At 39.5% G+C, this 17,587-nt stretch overlaps 2 protein-coding genes across 2 annotated transcripts; one reads left to right on the forward strand and one right to left on the reverse strand.

Moving 5' to 3' along the window:
- The first annotated feature begins 9,636 nt into the window (after positions 1 to 9,636).
- Positions 9,637 to 12,859, forward strand: timm23a (translocase of inner mitochondrial membrane 23 homolog a (yeast)). The gene is made up of 7 exons (XM_048171137.1): positions 9,637 to 10,047; positions 10,170 to 10,228; positions 10,504 to 10,597; positions 10,681 to 10,765; positions 11,333 to 11,391; positions 12,126 to 12,236; positions 12,349 to 12,859. Exons 1-7 carry the CDS (start codon positions 9,945 to 9,947, stop codon positions 12,459 to 12,461), a joined length of 624 nt encoding a protein of 207 aa, XP_048027094.1. The 5' UTR covers positions 9,637 to 9,944; the 3' UTR covers positions 12,462 to 12,859.
- A 687-nt stretch (positions 12,860 to 13,546) lies between these two features.
- On the reverse strand, positions 13,547 to 17,491 carry zgc:112285 (uncharacterized protein LOC561476 homolog). Its single transcript, XM_048171109.1, has 6 exons — positions 16,226 to 17,491; positions 15,863 to 15,972; positions 15,690 to 15,784; positions 15,231 to 15,511; positions 14,780 to 14,943; positions 13,547 to 14,682 (listed from the first exon to the last, which is right to left on the reverse strand). The coding sequence occupies exons 1-6, from the start codon at positions 16,344 to 16,346 to the stop codon at positions 14,503 to 14,505; spliced, it is 951 nt and encodes a 316-aa protein (XP_048027066.1). The 5' UTR covers positions 16,347 to 17,491; the 3' UTR covers positions 13,547 to 14,502.
- Between the last annotated feature and the right edge of the window lie 96 nt (positions 17,492 to 17,587).

Consider the following 17,587-nt stretch of genomic DNA (forward strand, 5'->3'; position numbering starts at 1 on the left):
ACCCACCTCTATTTCACAGTTTTATTATTCTCTCTTTCTCAACACTCTCCATTATGTGTTCTTGTTTTTGTATTGTAGCCATCTGTTAAGCTGTTTTGGAAAGTCATAAGAGTCACCAAGAAAAGAGTATCCACGGATAGATTGCACCAGTAATTGTCTTTCAAAGGAGTCCATTGAAACCATACAATGCGAGCAAAACTTTCTAGATTCTCTAAAAAGTGTAAGAGAACAAAAGAAGCAAACATTGTCTTTTGTAAAATAGCTGGAGGTCAGTCCAATAACACCCACTAACTGGAATATTTTTCAGCTATGCTCATCAGCACTGCCTAACTATAGTAACAAACATCAGGCTTATAAAATGTAAGGTTCAAATCACTTCCTCATTCGAACAGTGAATATCCTCAGAGAAATCACAGAGGTCATAACTCTTTCTCTACGCCAATGGTTCAGTGTTGAGAGGAACTGGAGTCACGAAGGAAAAAGATAACTCTGAATAACCTTCTAAAAACTGTTTTTCATTTTTCTAAATGTTCACACATTGTTTTAATGAGCTGCTCTTGTGTGTAATGGTCTGTGTTTAGCTGATAAAGCTAATCAGACTCTTTTAGTTCCCACAAGACCTCATCACTGCACCCAAGAGTTTTAGTTACTAGCTTTTGTTCCCTTTTCAGTTTATAGCAAAGTCGCCAACCATAGCCTACATTAAACAAATCTGGTCATATCCAAAACAACAGCAACAGAGCTGAATCTGTGACTGTCACAGTCTGACAACAAAGATTGTGTTTTAAAAAAAATAGTTTACTGTAAAAAAAAAAAAAAAAAACTGTAATAATAATTATTCGCCCTCATTTTATTCAGAACTCATGTGCTCTAAATTTTCCTTGGAAAAATAATTTGTAAAGAATCTTAATGCCTCTATTTTCTACCCGACTACAGTTCATATCAAGATATTAAACTCTGGCCAAAAACATCACTCATAAAAGAGTTTAATACAACTGGTGGACTATATTCCATGTTTTCTAAAGCATATTTTTGTGAGAAACAGACCGAAGCTTTCTGTTGTTCGTAGCGACGATTTGGAGTAGCCTAACCAACTATAAGGGTACGTTTACACGACAACAATGTAAAAAACAAAACAAAAAACGAAAAGAAAGACTACGTGCAGATAGGCAGAACACTCGCGCCAAACGCGCACGTCTGACTAAACACTTCTTCAGAGATCGTTTTTGTTGTTTACACGGAGATGATAATGGTATCATTTTCAAAAACTGTTTAAACATTTCTAAATATGTTTTAAAAAGTGTGCGTTTTCAGACCCCCAAAGCATTGTTGTCGAAATAAACGGCTAAAACGCATAAAAAGTTTTCCGTTTTTTTGTTGAAAATGGTGTCGTGTAAACAGCCCCTTACAACTCTGGCCTTCGCGCGAAATCCTGATCGTGTGGATTAAAATGACTAGATTTCGCCTGCGAAAATTAGCCAAAAAACAGTAAATGTGACCCTGAAAAAAAGAACAATAGCCTAAATGTTGGTCTGTTCATCAATGTGATTATATGACTTCAGAAGACTTTCAAGCACGAGTCATAGACTAATAGTGTTTTTGTCAAAATGTGGCCATTCTGAGATGTATGAAAAAAAAAAAAAGTTTTATAAAAAGCAGCATATTTGTGATGACATGAAGGTGAGTAAATAAGCATAAAGAATGGATTTTCATTTTAGCTCTTTACTGTTCCTGTTATAGCACAAAAATGGGCATGCACTGAGAGACAGAAAGTGAAATGGATGGAAAAGGAGAGAGTGCGATTAATTCGCTCCCACAGAAGGCAAACTGTTCATTAAACACCACGCTTTTTGTGTTAAATGGTTCCTGCCTGTCCCAAATTACTAGCTGCTATGTTAGGTAATCATTCCCTCTTTCCTTTTTTTTTCTCCCTCATCCTCTCTCCATCTCTAACCTGCAATTAAAACCTCAATTTCCTGTCTTGTTCATTGTCTGATGCCCCCTCCTACCTCCTTAACTTCACAGCGCTGCTTACCTTATCAAAACACATATAGGCACTACCGTAATGCAGCAGAAAGTTTAATGGGTGGAATGGATAACGGTTTTAGCTGAGGGCCAAAGAGGAAAGATGAACTGGGTAAGTTTCTGTATAGAGCCTTGAGAGAGAGGGAGACACAGTATCCTCTGTTGACTCACACTCTGACTTCCCCCTCAGAGGCTGCGATGACCTTTACAACCTTTATGCCCACAAACAAACTCGGAACTCTCTGTCCCAAACTTACCAAATGAAAATAGAACCCTTTACTTCCCTCCTTCCTTCCTTCCTTCCTTCCTTCCTTGTCAATCTACTGATCTTATTGGATGCCAATGGCAAGCCAAACCCAAAGTTTAAGGAAGAGGTGACAGACTCCTTGTAGATAAATGAACGCAATATGGTGGCTGTAGGAAAGAAAGGGTTTCAGTAGAACGCGGTATCATTTCCATTTTGCTAGCTTCAACCACACACCCTATCTAAAACAGTCCACTTCCCTTCCTGGTTTATGAATTCCCCCAAATTTATTTTAGTAATATCTGGCAGATACTGGACTATATTTTATTGGTTGTTTTTCAAAAAAATAAAAAATACTACCTCAGTTGCACATTAGCTAGACCAACATAAAATATACAGTTTTAACCTGATTTCAGCTAAAGAATCTGGTATGGTTGAAAATTTATTAGCAAATTTATTGTTATTGAAACAAAATTAGGCAGCAGATGTCCGCTCATAAAACTGCAGGTATATGAAAAGGCGTAACATTAAATATTAAAATATTTGAAATGCTATTTGGCAATACAACAGAGTAAGATTTATGCAGTGTACCAGCAATTAAAATTTTTTATGTTACAACCTTTCAAACACCTTGACCAGGGATAGGCAACGTCAGTCCTATAGCCACTGTCCTGCAGAGTTTAGCTCCAGCCCTAATCAAACACACCTGAACAAGCTAATCAATGTCTTCAGGATTACTAAAGCAGCAGGCAGGTGAGGATTTTTTTTTATGTTTGGAGCTAATCTCTGCAGGACAGCGGCTCTCCAGGACCGACGTTGCCTATCCCTGGTCTAGACCAGTGCTTCTCAAACTTGTCCTGGGGACCCCTCACCATTGCACATGTTGCATGTCTTCCTTATCAGTCACACCCAATTCAAGTCTTGCAGTCTCTACAAATGAGCTGATGAGTTGAATCAGGTTTGTTAAATGACCACCAGCCTTGCTCCGTCCCCGCGGCTCTCGGCCTCACCCTGCTTGCCACATACCCCCATTGCCTTTCGCAGGCCAGGGGTCATCCACGAGACTGCGCTCTAGTGGGGGGACAATCACAGTGGGTAAAGGCAGACGAGGTGAGAGAATAGTAGATGGAAGGATGAGGAGAGACAGAGATGAGACAGAAAAAAAATTTGTGCAGTTCCCGGGCACAATGCCGCTCAGTCCTCAACCAGCCGAGAGGCCCTCCCTCGCGGTGCCATGCGATGGTACTGGATGCTCCTTGGTTGGACGGACAATGGCTCTTCTAACTACGGTCACCCGGCAGCGAGCTCCCCATTCCCTCACTCTGCCTGCTCCTCCCTATCATGGTGGACGGCAGCAGGTCTGGCCTCCCGCGAATGGCGGACACTCTTCCATCCCCTCACGGACAGCAGCCACCCCTCCTCTACCCAGGAGCACGGCAGCAAGCTCTCCGTCCCACCTGTTGAACAATCACTCCAGCACCACCGCGATCCCCCTCAGCAGTAAAAAGAGGGCTCTCTGACAGCATGTCCCTCTTTCCTCCTGAGTTTAAGCACAAATGTAATAATGTTCAAGGCTCAGGGAAGGAGGAAGCAGGAAACGCCCAACGTTCGACATAATTTTAATGACTAAAATAAACAAACAACAAAACGAAAGTAAAGCGTCAGCCCCTCATGGAAGACTGCTGTATATAAACATAACAAAACACAGCATAAATATCCCAGGCCTGGTCCTTTCTCATCCTCCGTGCTCCTCCGTGGGACTCGAGACAGGTGTGGAGCACAGGTGACGCTCATTAGCACCTGCGCCACCAGCCTCGCTCCGTTCCCATGGCTCTTGGCCCAGCCCTGCTTGCCACAATTATTATTAATATATTAAAGCAACCTAAATTAATTAAAATGCTAAAAAAAAAAACATACAGTCAAGATACAAACAAGGTGTAAAAAATACCTATTGTTTCATTATAAAACGAAGTTCTTTAAACTTCTGGATTCACAATTAATTAATTTACACATGCTGACACTCAGTTTTAATAGTTTAGTTGTAATATATATCGTAGTTAGGTGACATATGAATATTGTATTGGACAGATTAATTTAGTCTCACACCACTCAAAAATTAACTTCTAAATAATGAAACATAAACATTTTGTTCTTCTCTGTTTATCAGCATTCGACTCACATCCCTCCCATTCAGCTTTGAATGATTGTGTTCGCTTGAAAAATCAGGATTTCATCAGCTTCCCTCAGTTTTGTTGAACCAAGGGGGGTGTCAGCATATGTGTGGGTCTTCTAGGAAACAAACCGCACTTGATCTTAAACAATGACGACCACAAAGACATGTCCAGCATGAGGATATGGAGAGGGTGGGGAATGTCCTCCCAACGGGCTCGGACAGAACAAATCTCAAGGAACACTTCCTTCTGCTCTATTAAAGATCCGTTTCCACAGACACTTCCATCAGTGTTTATGTAAGAGAGGAAGTCATCGCTGTTTATCTAGCTTGTGTAATTGTTTCTATTCATAGCTAAAGATCTGAGAAATATCAGAGGTGGTGATGGTGGGGTGGATATAAAGGACGCAGCAAATTAAACAGGATGACACAACAGATGTTACGCCACAGCGGAGTCGCACAGTAGGGTGCTGATACGCTTCGGTTACATCCAATGGGTTTTCCAAGTTAAGATGTACAGGAACTGAGTTTACTTGTACATCAGACACACACATGGTGTGTTTGAACTTGTAGGATGCTTCTCTGTCTTATGTTGGTGTCCCCATTCCTCTTCCTCTCGTTCTGTGGGGTCCCCCCGCCCTTCCTGTCTGCTCTCATGGGATGGGGCTTGGGGTCTGGCTCGGTCCTGGCCCCCCACACTGGCTCCACAAGGTTGGACACTGTCCAGACTGGTGGGAGAGGACAGCAGAACTTGGCAGGCCACAGTGGAGAACATTTGCAGCCAAGCCAAAGTCCTAAAGCACTGCCAGAGAATAACGGGGAGCTTGAAATGACAAGAGCTAAGCCAAGGGACAACTATGGCTCTTGGATCTTACTTTGTATCTGGGATATTATAAGGCTTACGTAAATCTATTGCAAGTGTCAGCTGGGCTTTAACGAAACAAATCCACATTAAGGGGGAACTGTTGAGTTTGGGTGGATTCCAAGTTTCCAGAGACTTTAAAACAGGTGATTCTGTTTAACTTGAGTTGTTTCGTATATGAAAAAGTTTTCCAGGAGTCTGTCAAGTTTTGTTTGACTGTAACATGAAAGCAAATCAAAGTAGAACATTTAAACTCTCTAGTGTTGTTTGTGCCTTAAAGGGTTAAAATGCCATAAATGTCATAAAACACTGATGTACAATAATAGGTGATTTTATTTTTTACATATGTTGGGGCTAACGCATTACAAGTAACGAGTTACGTAATCAGATTACTTTTCAAGTAACTAGTAATTAACGCATTAATTTACAACAAAATATCCAAGTTACTTTTCCAAATAAGTAACTCAAGTTACTTTTTCACATTTATTGACTGACAGCTCTCCTGTCCCCATGTTGAGAGAAATAAAGTGCAGAGGCGTTGTGTGCGCTGTATTCCTCAAAATGAATAAAAACATTGAAATGCAAACAGTGAAATTTTACACAAACCTGTAATAATTAATTATATTAATTTACACAAATATACTTTATGTATTTAATCTCACTTTATTGACCAATGTCTTTGCTGCTTACCTTCAATGATCTAATTCAACCATACAACCATACAAAAAAGAGTGTTGAACTTCCGTTTCCTGTATCCTATTCTTCTTTAATCTAGATTGGCAGCACAGCTGAAAGGTTTGTTTGAGCTGCGCCCTCTACTGTACAGGTGTAAATATGCATTTTCTTCAGCCTGAGGCTTATTCATTTCACTTTTGTTGTGAAAGGGCCTTAAACATTTGTCAAAAATAAAACTTTTTTTTTGTTGTTATTAAAAAACAAACAAGCAAGCCTTACCCCGGTGAGAAAAGTAATGCAAAAGTAATGTAATGCATTACTTTTCATAAAAAGTAACTAACTCAATTAGTTACTTTTTAGGGAGTAATGCAATATTGTAACACTGGTTGTATGACTCTCAAACTGCAACAGTATGTGTGTTGTTGACTCTTGACTCTTTATGACAATTCTAAGGGCCCTGGAAAAGTTACCCAGGGGGCCCAGAAACCCCAGTGACACTCCTGCTCCCAGTTTCTGTTAATATATGTTGTATTTAAAGGGTTATTCATTATTTACTCACCCTCATGTCATTCCAAACCCGTAAGACTTTCGTTCATCTTCGGAACACAAATTAAGATCTCGAATTAAATGAATAAATGAATAAAAGCCCAAATTTAATCTGATCATCATATAAAGCAATCAAGTCTTTTCAGAAAATTTGGATTAAACCGCTCAATTCTTATGGATTAGTTTTATAATCTCTTTATGAACTTTTTGCAGTGTCAAAATGTCAGTTGCGTAACTGTCAATGGGGGGACAGAAATCTCTCAGATTTCATCAAAAAGATCTTCATTTGTGTTCTGAAGATGAACTTTTTTATGGGTTTGGAATGAATAATTAATGACAGAATTTTAATTTTTGGGTGAACTAACCCTTTAACATGTTTATTTTGCAATAAGTTTGGGATAATTAAGATTTGTAATGTTTTTAAAAGAAGTCTCTGCAATTATTTGATCAAAAATACAGTAAAACAGTAATATTGTAAAATATTATTACAATTAAAAAGAATTGTTTTCTATTTGAATACATTTGCATCAAAGCTGAGTTTTCAGCATCATTACTCCAGTCTTCAGAGTCACATGATCCTTCAGAAATCATTCTAACATGGAGCTCAAGAAACATTGCGTATTATTATGAATCTTGAAAACAGTTTTTGCTTCTCAATATTTTTTAAAAAAATATTAAAAATAAGAATCATTCTTAACAACTGAGCAGCAATAATAATTGAACAAATCAGCATATTAGAATGATTTCTGAAGGATCATGTGACACTGAAGACTGGAGTAATGATGATGGAAATTCAAAAATATCTAAATCTGTTGTATGAATCTCAGACAGCAACAGCATGTGTCTTCTTTTTTATGAGTAAAAAAAGAGTGATGGCTTTTAAGTCTTCATCTGAAAGGTTTCAGAGGACCCCTTTGAACCCCCACCCCCTCTTGTCCTCCCCTCTCATCTCCTCAAAACTAGTTTAAGGAACAGAGGCTCTGCACAGCTTTCATATCTCCATGGTAACACCCCCTTTGGGGTCCTTTTTTGTGTGTACTCAACGTTGTTGTGTTTGAGTTTTGGCACAAAAAGTTATAAGAGGCTGACAACAAAGTGTGATGATAAAACACAAGCGTGATAAAAAGATATTCTGTGAGATGCATTCATTATGACATCACAGTCATTTCCCAGTGCGGCCATGTTCCTCGGGGTGCCTGTCTCCATTCGACTGCCTCTGGCTCTCTTCAGCACTGTGGGCTGTCTATAGGAGGCCTTCCACTGACTGTGAATGGTCTTTTTGTTGGGGAACAGTGAGCCATTTCTGCTCCCACAGAAAGCCCTGGGTAATTTAGTGTGGATGCCAGGAAGTCTGAGCTCACAGAATGACAACAATGGCAAACGTTATTGCTCCACCTCAAGGGGTGGAAAAGAAAGAGACAGAAAAAAATTAGCAATGGTGATAGAATTCAGCTTCAGCATCCTCCCACACTGCGAATTCCTCTTAAATCTCATGCGAGCTAGGAGGATCTGAAGACAACCTTTATGGTGCTAAACAACCATTTGTGCTTTCAAGCATGCATTGCGGGACATGCTTTATTGTGACACATGATTTGGTGTGAGGTGGATCTATTACCTCACACAAACTAACAAATAAACTGAAAGGAAGCAGAAAAAAACTATCCAACTGTTGAAGAAAGAAATAGTTCATGAAACGCCATCAGACACATTTTGAAATTTGTCCTTGCCTGCCATCTAGTGGGAAAGCATCATCATTGGTGTCAGAGATTCTTCTTCAACCATATCCAAAACACAGTGTACATGTGTTTTCGTACAATATCAGCATAAATCCTTATCATTTTTTGGTGCAAATACATTACAGTAACTTGACAATATCATTGAAGACCAGCAATAATAATTTTCATTTTGATTACATAATAATGGCAATATATACATGTCAAAGTCAGACATGCCCCTTTGCCAGCTGTGATGCCTGGTTACTGGTTTAAACTTGGCCCAGGTTTGTAAAAGATATATGGGTCAGCACAGCTTAATAGCTTCAACAATTTATTGCCAACTAAGTTTAGAAAACAATGAACCAATTAGAACCCAGTTTAGGTCAGAGCTGCTAATGGTGGATATTTTGATGAATCAAAAATTTAATTTTTTTTTCTATGTATAAACTGTTTATATAATAAAATATGTTTTCGTAGTTTGTGTTGTCCCTTATCAGTGCAAAATTATCACAAATTAAAAAGGATTCATGCAAATATTGTCCAAAACCCCACTTTTCTAGGGCGTTTCCAAACTTTTGGAGGGCAGTGTATATGAAACAAACTATCAATCCAAACAATTATGGCTGTTACCCATAAATCAGCATCAAATACAAAAGTAGCTGAAAATAATGAAGAAGATATCATAGTACTCAACTATAATGCATTTTAAATATTGGATAAAAATGTATTATTGTTAGGCCTATTATTAATTTATTATTAGGCCTATAAGTTATTAAAACAGCCATATAATGTAATGTAATGCCATGGTAGAATTTAATGTAATTACACTTTCAAGTTTCAAGTTGTTCTTTTGTTGTTTTCAAGAAACAAATAACATTAACATTAATGTCTGATAGATAGATATACATTCTAAAAAATGCTGGGTTGTTTCTTTCAACCCATGTTTGGGTCAAATATGGACAAATACAAACCCAACCGTTGGTTTAATGTTTTAAAATTAAACCTTTAAACCCAACGGTATATCTGACAGCTACATGACTTACTTTATTTCCTAAGTATTTTTAATTTTTTTAAATTTATTTTTAAATGTATTTTTAATGCCATTGTCATGAATGTTACTTCTGTTTATATAGCATCTTGCTTGTTCTGAAATTATAATAATAATAATAAAAAAACAGTTGCACAACAAAATACGGGTGGTCGTAAAATGTCGTGCAATCAACTGGCAAATTCTGTCAGGTCTCTTCAAGTCTCTCAAACACAAATAGCCTCATGTCTGTATCGCTTACGTTTCATGTTGATACTGCATACGATACTTCAGCTAATATTTGTTTATTGTTAATGTTATATTTACATATATTACTGAAATCTTCGATATTTTTTACAGTCTATGGAGGAATCACACGAATAATTTTACGGCTGTGTTACGTCAGCAGTGTCCTTTCACTTTACGGCAGGGCAGCATGTGGAGGTCAGAGATGTAGAAACTCACTGTCAGAGACTGAAAACTCTGTAATGATCTAATATTAACTCTTGACAACAATTTAGCACAGTGACATCTATGTGGGATTTTCAACAGATGATAAACAACACAACACTGTCGGTTAAGAAAATCGTTTGGTGTCGCTAGCGTTCATCAGATTTACCGGTTCGGTAAGGAAGAAGTCTGGTCGTCGAGACGGTTTTCTCTGTATCATCTCTAAAGACATGGATAACAACTCGCCTGCATCAGGAGGATTTAAAGGACTCGGGAGCCTTTTCGGTGGAGGAAACCCTGAGTATTCAAATACTGAGCTCGCAGGAGTACCATGTACGTGATAAGTGTCTAAGCTTTACTAATTTTAACAGTCCGATTCAATTTAAGGTCAAATGAGTTGCTATGAGACTATATATTTATTATAATGTATAATGAGCGTTATCTGTCATTCTCAGTGACTGGTATGAGCCCTCTCTCGCCGTACCTCAATGTTGACCCTCGTTACCTTGTACAGGTGAGTTTCTCTTAGACCACAGCTACATTTCAGGTTTTTTTTGAAGGTTTGTGTGGTAGAAATGATTGTGTTATGAATTTACGAAATCTAGCTCATGTTAGAGTCTGAATTAAGGGGTCAAAATGGAAACTTAATGTAGGCTAAAGTCTGCCTTCATTAGTTGACACATGCTGTAATGTATACTAGTGTGGTTGTATTGTGTACAGATTACAAAAAAATATGATGCACAACCTTACAATTAAGACACTTTTATGGTGCTTGTCTTGCTCTCTTAGGACACAGATGAGTTCATTTTGCCAACTGGGGCAAATAAAACCCGTGGTCGCTTTGAGCTGGCCTTCTTCACCATTGGGGGATGCTGTATAACAGGTGAGGCCTGTCTCCTTGCAGACTTTGATCAGTCTTATGTCTTTTATCTTCGCCCTTTTTAACTGTTGCTTATTACTTTAAAGGCGCTGCTTTTGGGACACTTAATGGTCTCCGTATGGGCCTAATGGAAACTAGAGACATGCCATGGTCCAAACCCAGAAACGTACAGTAAGTGTCTGTTCCTTTGTAAATACTTTGATTACTTAATTTACTGTATAGAAAATTCAGTTAGGGTCTTTTTGAATGTCCACGGAGTGGGTAATGGCCGATATAATGCTGATATGCCGTGTAATTATGACAAATAGGACTTACAAATTTGCTGCAATGCAGTGAACATGTATTTTTAGTGGTGCACTACAAATATTTGGCCCAAACAGCAAAAAAATGAATTAAAAAAATTGGAGTTAGGCCAAAATAATTTTGGAGGGCACAAATCATTGACCGAGTGCTTTTTATTAGTTTCTGTTTTGACTCTGTCAGTCTACTTTTTCCACACATGTGGATAAGCTGCAATTTCACCATCACCAAAAAGATCATAGTGTTTTATTTAAATTACTAAATTGTTCTGCCGAAATATTGAGATGCAGGTCATTGCCGAAAAACTTTACTTTCATCTGTGAACACCATATCAAGTTCAATTACCCAAATTGAATGACCAAATTTTTTTGGTTCAATAACTTTAATTTCAGTTTTGGTGTTTCTGTAATACTGATTTATGGAATATCTTTTTTTTAGGATTTTGAACATGGTCACACGGCAAGGTGCATCGTGGGCAAACACACTAGGATCTGTGGGTAAGAAATGCACTGGAATTCAAACAGCTTGTGTAAAAGAGTATCACAACCTGTTTTGCCATTTGTTAAAAGGATTGTTTACACCTGGTCACGTCATGTGTTTTCTCTGATTGGATAGCTATCCGACCGCGAAAAGACCAGGTATAAATGTCCTCTGAAACGCTTTCGAGACTGATTTAAATCCGATCACTCAAACCACTTCAGGAAATGGTTTGAGATGCATTCCAAACGAAACTGGACAAGTGTAAATGCATCTTTTACTCCTCCCAAAATTTAAAGTTAAAGTATGAGAGCCTGATATAGCCAGATATGATGGCACTACTGCAACACGAATCGTCGCAGAGTATCTCTTCAGCAAGTCAACGCTCAAACTGCCGCAAATGAAACTGAAAGTAAGTCGCAGATGGTCAAAACAAATCTTCATTCAAAGTAGTGAGACTAAATTATCTTACAAGTGTTGATCTCCTATTGCGGTCTTTGATCTTGAAATTAGCTAATGATAAATAAAAAGCAGCTCATATATATGTTGCTTTCATTGACATGAACTCTGTTAAATTTGCATATAGTGCAGAAATTGAAGATGGTATTTATATTCATTTTGCGGAGACACATTTATCTGGCCAAGTGTAAATGGAACCATTTCTACAAATCAGATAGCTATCCGATCAGTAAAACATGTGTAAACATGCCCAAAGAGATTACATGCATAAATGTTGGTTTCTCTTTCTCAACAGCTCTTTTGTATAGTGTGTTTGGTGTGGCCATTGAGAAGGCCAGAGGTGCAGAGGATGACCTCAACACAGTGGCAGCTGGAACATTAACAGGGATGCTTTTTAAATCCACAAGTGAGGAAAAGTCACATTGACTTAAGTGTTAAATATTGTGGCAATCACAGATTTAATCTAATGAACATAATATTTGTTATATGAATTCATTACATATATTTACTGTGTTCAGGTGGACTCAAAGGAGCTGCCAGAGGAGGTCTCGTTGGTTTAGCCATGTCAGGGCTGTATGCTCTTTACAACAACTGGGATCACCTGAAGGGGAGATCGCCTTCACATTACTGAGGATGACTGAGAGCTCAAACCATGGACTTATTTTGACTCTGAGCCTATTCTTACTCTTTATCACCCCCTTTTGGAGATGCATCGAATTTCTTTTTTTTTTTTTAAGAAACCCATGGACCACCACATGTGCACAGACTTCTTCAGTTACATTAGGTGTAATATTTAAATGGAAGAACCAGACTGCCTCCAGCTGTGTGGACTATGTAGCTTGACTATGATTATGTACAGTTCTTCAAGCACATGTCTTTTTTGGTGTAAGTTGCAGTTGGAGGAAGTCTGTATCCTTTAATGATGTGGTTTTATCTGTTCTCATTGTGGATTGATGAATTTTATCAGTGGTGACTACACTGTCTGCTTCCTCTCTGCAACCATCTAAAATAAAATGATAGTTTCCACTGTTTGAGGCTCTTTATTTGTATTTTAAGGGTGTTAAAGCAGAACTAAGTAACTTTTTTTGTCTTCATAAATAGTTTTCTAAGTCCTTACTATGGTCAATTGACTTGTAGTGGTGTGTTTGAGGCGTGCACTAACCCCCTCTGGCATGTCTACGCCAGAAAACAGCACTTGCAAGTTGAGCTTCGCCGACCCGACACAATCTCGCCTAATGTTCACGTTCACGCGAGAGTGACAAAATGCTTTACGGTAATTCAAAAACAATGTATATATTATGACTTTATAAGACAATTTCGAAAATTACCCACCTCCATCGAGATTTCTTGTACTGTATTTGCAAAACTTCTGTGCTGGTGAGCGTTAGTCGTTGTAGTCCAGAGCTGCACTTGGAGTATTTACGACAATGTGATTCACTGAAGGAACCTGTAGGGGGAGCTTCGCAAATCTTACTGAGTTCCGCTTTAAAATAGAGTTGTATTTTGTTTGCTGTGCATGAATGGTCAGTCTTTCATACTGGGAGTACTAAACCATCCTGTATTTAATTAGCTCTAAATAAATAAAGAAAACTAAAATATAAAAATAAAATAACTAATAAAATAATTTAACCATTTTCAGATTCCAAGGCTTATGTTCTTTGTAATGTACTAAAATGTTTTAACTGTATTGACTGCAAAGAAATGAATTGATAGGGGTCTTGTTTTACAAATGATTTATTTGTAAGCAGGTCAGCCTTTATTTATACTGTCAATGTGTAGAATACAGAGAAATTATAATCCGGAATGAATGTCCCTCATTATGACCTTATATGTTACAGTATTCACACATCATATTTTTATGAGTGAAAGCATTTCTTTCAGTATTATTTCTCAACCAGAATAATAATTCTGGTTGAAAAATCATCCTGTCCTAGCAGTATTGTACCACTAACTCACTCTCCTTGTTTATAATGAGTGATATATGCATAGATTCAATGCTATAATAATTAAAGCTCCCTCTCAAAATAATGATTATAAAGAAATGTATGTAAATTATCAGGATAAATTCCTTGTAGCGGCTTAAAGTGTAAAGTAAATATCCATCCTGTGTGGAATTTACGTAGCCTGTTCAGTGAAAAGCACTGGAGTAGACTGTATCAAAGGGAGACTGTCTCCTCCAATAGGTGAAATGTTCTATCACTACTTGACTTTGACCGTCAAAGCACCTTACGGATTGAATACCCGCTTGTCCAAGAGAGGGCAAATGTACATGCCATTCCTTACAGAAAAAAACAAGGCCAACTGAACTGATGAGAGTAATGTAGAATAGCCAGGACTTGTTTTACAGAAAATGTTGCTTGGCTTGATGAACACAATGTGAAGATCAATGTGATTTAGCTGAAAGCAGTCAAAACCTTGCAGTTCATGTACTACAGCGAAGCCCAGGAGAATGTCACGTGCATAGCGGTGAAACAACCCACAAACCAGTGCAAACTACCCTAACTTGGTGGCTGGTGTTTGTGATGATGTACAACAGCTCTCAGTGCACGGACCACAAATGGATAAGCAGGTCCATGGGCCAGACCCAGACCGGGACATGGCACTTAATCAGTTGCTATCACGACTCTTCCTGTGCCTACAAATGTGGGCAAGGAATTCTTAGAGGTGGGAATTCAGTGCAAGAAGAAGTCCCTGATGCGTGTAGCCTCTATCCATGGGATGTAGGCTGCGGTGCGAGTGAAGACGCTGGGCTTGTTCTCCACGGTGCATCCTATAGGACCAAAGCTCACAATCCCATGGACCTCCCAGCGGTCACGCCCCACCTGACACAGCAGAGGGCCGCCAGAGTCACCCTGTAGGAAGAAGGGCAACAGAGAAGGTAAGAATAGTTGAAGTTGAAGATGAAGATGGGACAGCATGATAAATTTCCCCATTGAATAGTTTTCTCACCTGGCATGCGGCTGGGGTCCCCTCTGTATCTCGGAACCCAGCGCAAATCATGGAGTCTCGCACGCGGTCACCCCAGAACTTCTTCTGCCGGCAGGTCTTGTAGTCGATGATTGGGAGTCGAGCTTGATTCAGTGCCTCAGCAAGTGACACATTTTCTTTCCCGCCTAAGAAGAGATGCCAAACCCATGTTCTGGATAAGTGGATCACCTCCCTTTGCAAACTCAGTATCAACAAAACAATAAAGTGCTGTTTGTTTTTGCCTCGGGGGCATAAAATAAATCAGTTTCTATGGTAGAAACTGCAGTGAGTAAGGGTGTTACTGTACACTCCTTACACTTTATCTGGGATTTCATAGGTACACCAGCTATCATCTTTCAAGACCCAACTTTGTTAGCACAAAAGGTACTAATTTTAATACATTAAAGTCAAAGGCTTATGATGCAGATTTTACCTCGTGTGTCCCCCCAGCCGGTCACCCAACAGTAGTGCCCCGGTTTAAGGTTGATCTGCTTGCGCGGCAGGCAGGCATAACGGATGAAGTTACTGGTCAGGATGTCCGTGCCAGCTTTAACCAATGCGATGTCATAGTCTAGCTCACTGTGGGCTGGATAACGGAAGTGCTCATGCCTGTAGATCCTCTTCACTGGGAAAATACGCTCAGCGGTCTCTGATCTTTTCAGTTGATGCTTACCCAAAACAATACGCCAGCTACTAGCATCCTCTGCTTTTCCCCTGGGCAACGAGAGGGATACAAAACTGAAATCGGTTGATTATGACATCTAATGAGCATCTAATGACTCTTGGGCAGGGGCACCGTCAGGGGAAATCAACCAGGAAAGTTGCCCTACACAAAATTCAAGCAACGCCCGAAGTTCTGCCCTACAGGTGATGAACTTATAATTTGCCTTACTTCTGGAAGCAGTGGGCAGCAGTAAGAATCCAGTTCTTATGGATCAGAGTCCCTCCACACACATGAACATAATGTTTACTGCCTCTGGGACGAACCTATTGAAATAGATACAAGCATCAGTGACTCTTTTGTTACACCTTGAGTAATGCTGTGTCATTTCAAGTGTAATTTACCTGCAGTGAGACCTGCCACGGCCAGGAGTGGGGTCTCGCTTCATTGCCCGACACGATACGCTCCACTGTGTTTGGTTTGAAATGAGCCAGGCCACAGTCCTTCGGCCAGTCTAAGGACAGAACAACACTTAAGTCAATGTCAGTTAAAGTACCATGTAGACAAGCAAACACAAGGTACACAGGATTTATGTGGAAGCAAATGAAAGGTGTTGTACCAGGAGAGGAAAGAAGGAAAGGAAATCCATATTTGGATCTTTGAGAAAGACATGGAAATAAGTGTAAATTCAGTTTTTTTTCTCAAGATAGCACCACTTGAAATGCACTTGAAAGATGTCAGTGGTCAGCGTTCATCTAATTTCTCACCAAGGTGGAGGACTTTGTGCTGTTGAAGGCGACTGGGGTTGAATGCATGGGTGGAGGCTCTGTCCAGCGCCAGACCCAGAAGCATTAGTAACAGTGGAAAAAATGGGCTCCTTACTGCCATGATCTACAGTAAACTGTGTGTTGCGCTCTGGTGATTACCCATTTATACCATGCCTACTGTAGAGGCCATCCTTTGTCCACTCCCCACCCCTGTCATTGGGACAAAGCACTTTGACAATACCCCTCCCAATCCTGGATTGTTCTGGTGGGGTAGCCAGGGGTTTTCAGAACAAGCTGGCCCCAGGGGGTCATGGGAGTCCCATCAGCACTTTCAGTTACAGCCCATCCCTTGCCGCTGTGCAAAACAACTCGCCCAGAATAGATTGCCAGTAGCCTCCTTGCAGTCACGCCATGCTAATAGCTGTTTGGATGAGCAGGGGTGCTGGCCTTCACGTGACCTTCTGCTGCCTTCCAAATCCTTGCAAGTTTTACCTTGGTAAAACCCTGACAAATAATTAACAAGATCATGACTGATCCATGCGTCACTTATATATTCATTTCATTAAAGATTAGCAGAACCTGCTCTTAGCAGGCACTTATTTATCCAAAGTGACTTACAGTCAGCTCATTACAGAAACAATCCCCTTGGAGAAACCTGGTGTTAAAAGCCTTGCTTAAGGGCACAATGGTGATTGTTTATAGCCTGAACCTTGCGGATAGACATAACTTTTCAGCTGGACCTTAAACCACTACACCACTTCATGTTCATAATAAATCTTACAATTAGTCTTATAGCTTTAGCTAAACATCCATGAGTTTAAGATACTTAAGGACAGAAGATTTATACATTATAGCTTGCATGATTTGATAGTAGTGTGAACATGTTTCTCATGTTACCAGCAGAGGGCATAAGAACCAGAATGGAGGGATACAATGGGGCCTGTGAAACCTACTGAATTTCAAAGTTGTTTGTTCTGGTGGAGCATATTTTAAGACAGGAGATGCTGAGATGTTAATTACTATATGCATGAAACTATATTCAGGCTGAATTGAGTTTTATTATGCTTGTTTATGATGTGTCCCTGCTCACCTGTTGTATTTATTCCAATCTGTGAAATGTGGTACAGCAAGGAAAACAAAAACATAAGGGAGCACCTGCTCAGGGACAGGATAGTCAATACCAGGGAATGTGCCTGCTCATCCAATTGGTCAAAGTTACAATGAAAGAGCCATGGAAATGTCCAGGGCAATCTACTGGAACGCAGTTCACCAAGTTTAGCAGGACCTTCTGACATGTTCCCATGTCTCTCTCTTTGCCATGTTCTTCACAAACAAAGTGAATTGCTATTTCCAGCAAGCCAA

Source organism: Megalobrama amblycephala, linkage group LG20 (genome assembly GCF_018812025.1).
Source record: "Megalobrama amblycephala isolate DHTTF-2021 linkage group LG20, ASM1881202v1, whole genome shotgun sequence".
Taxonomy (NCBI): Eukaryota; Metazoa; Chordata; class Actinopteri; order Cypriniformes; family Xenocyprididae; genus Megalobrama; species Megalobrama amblycephala.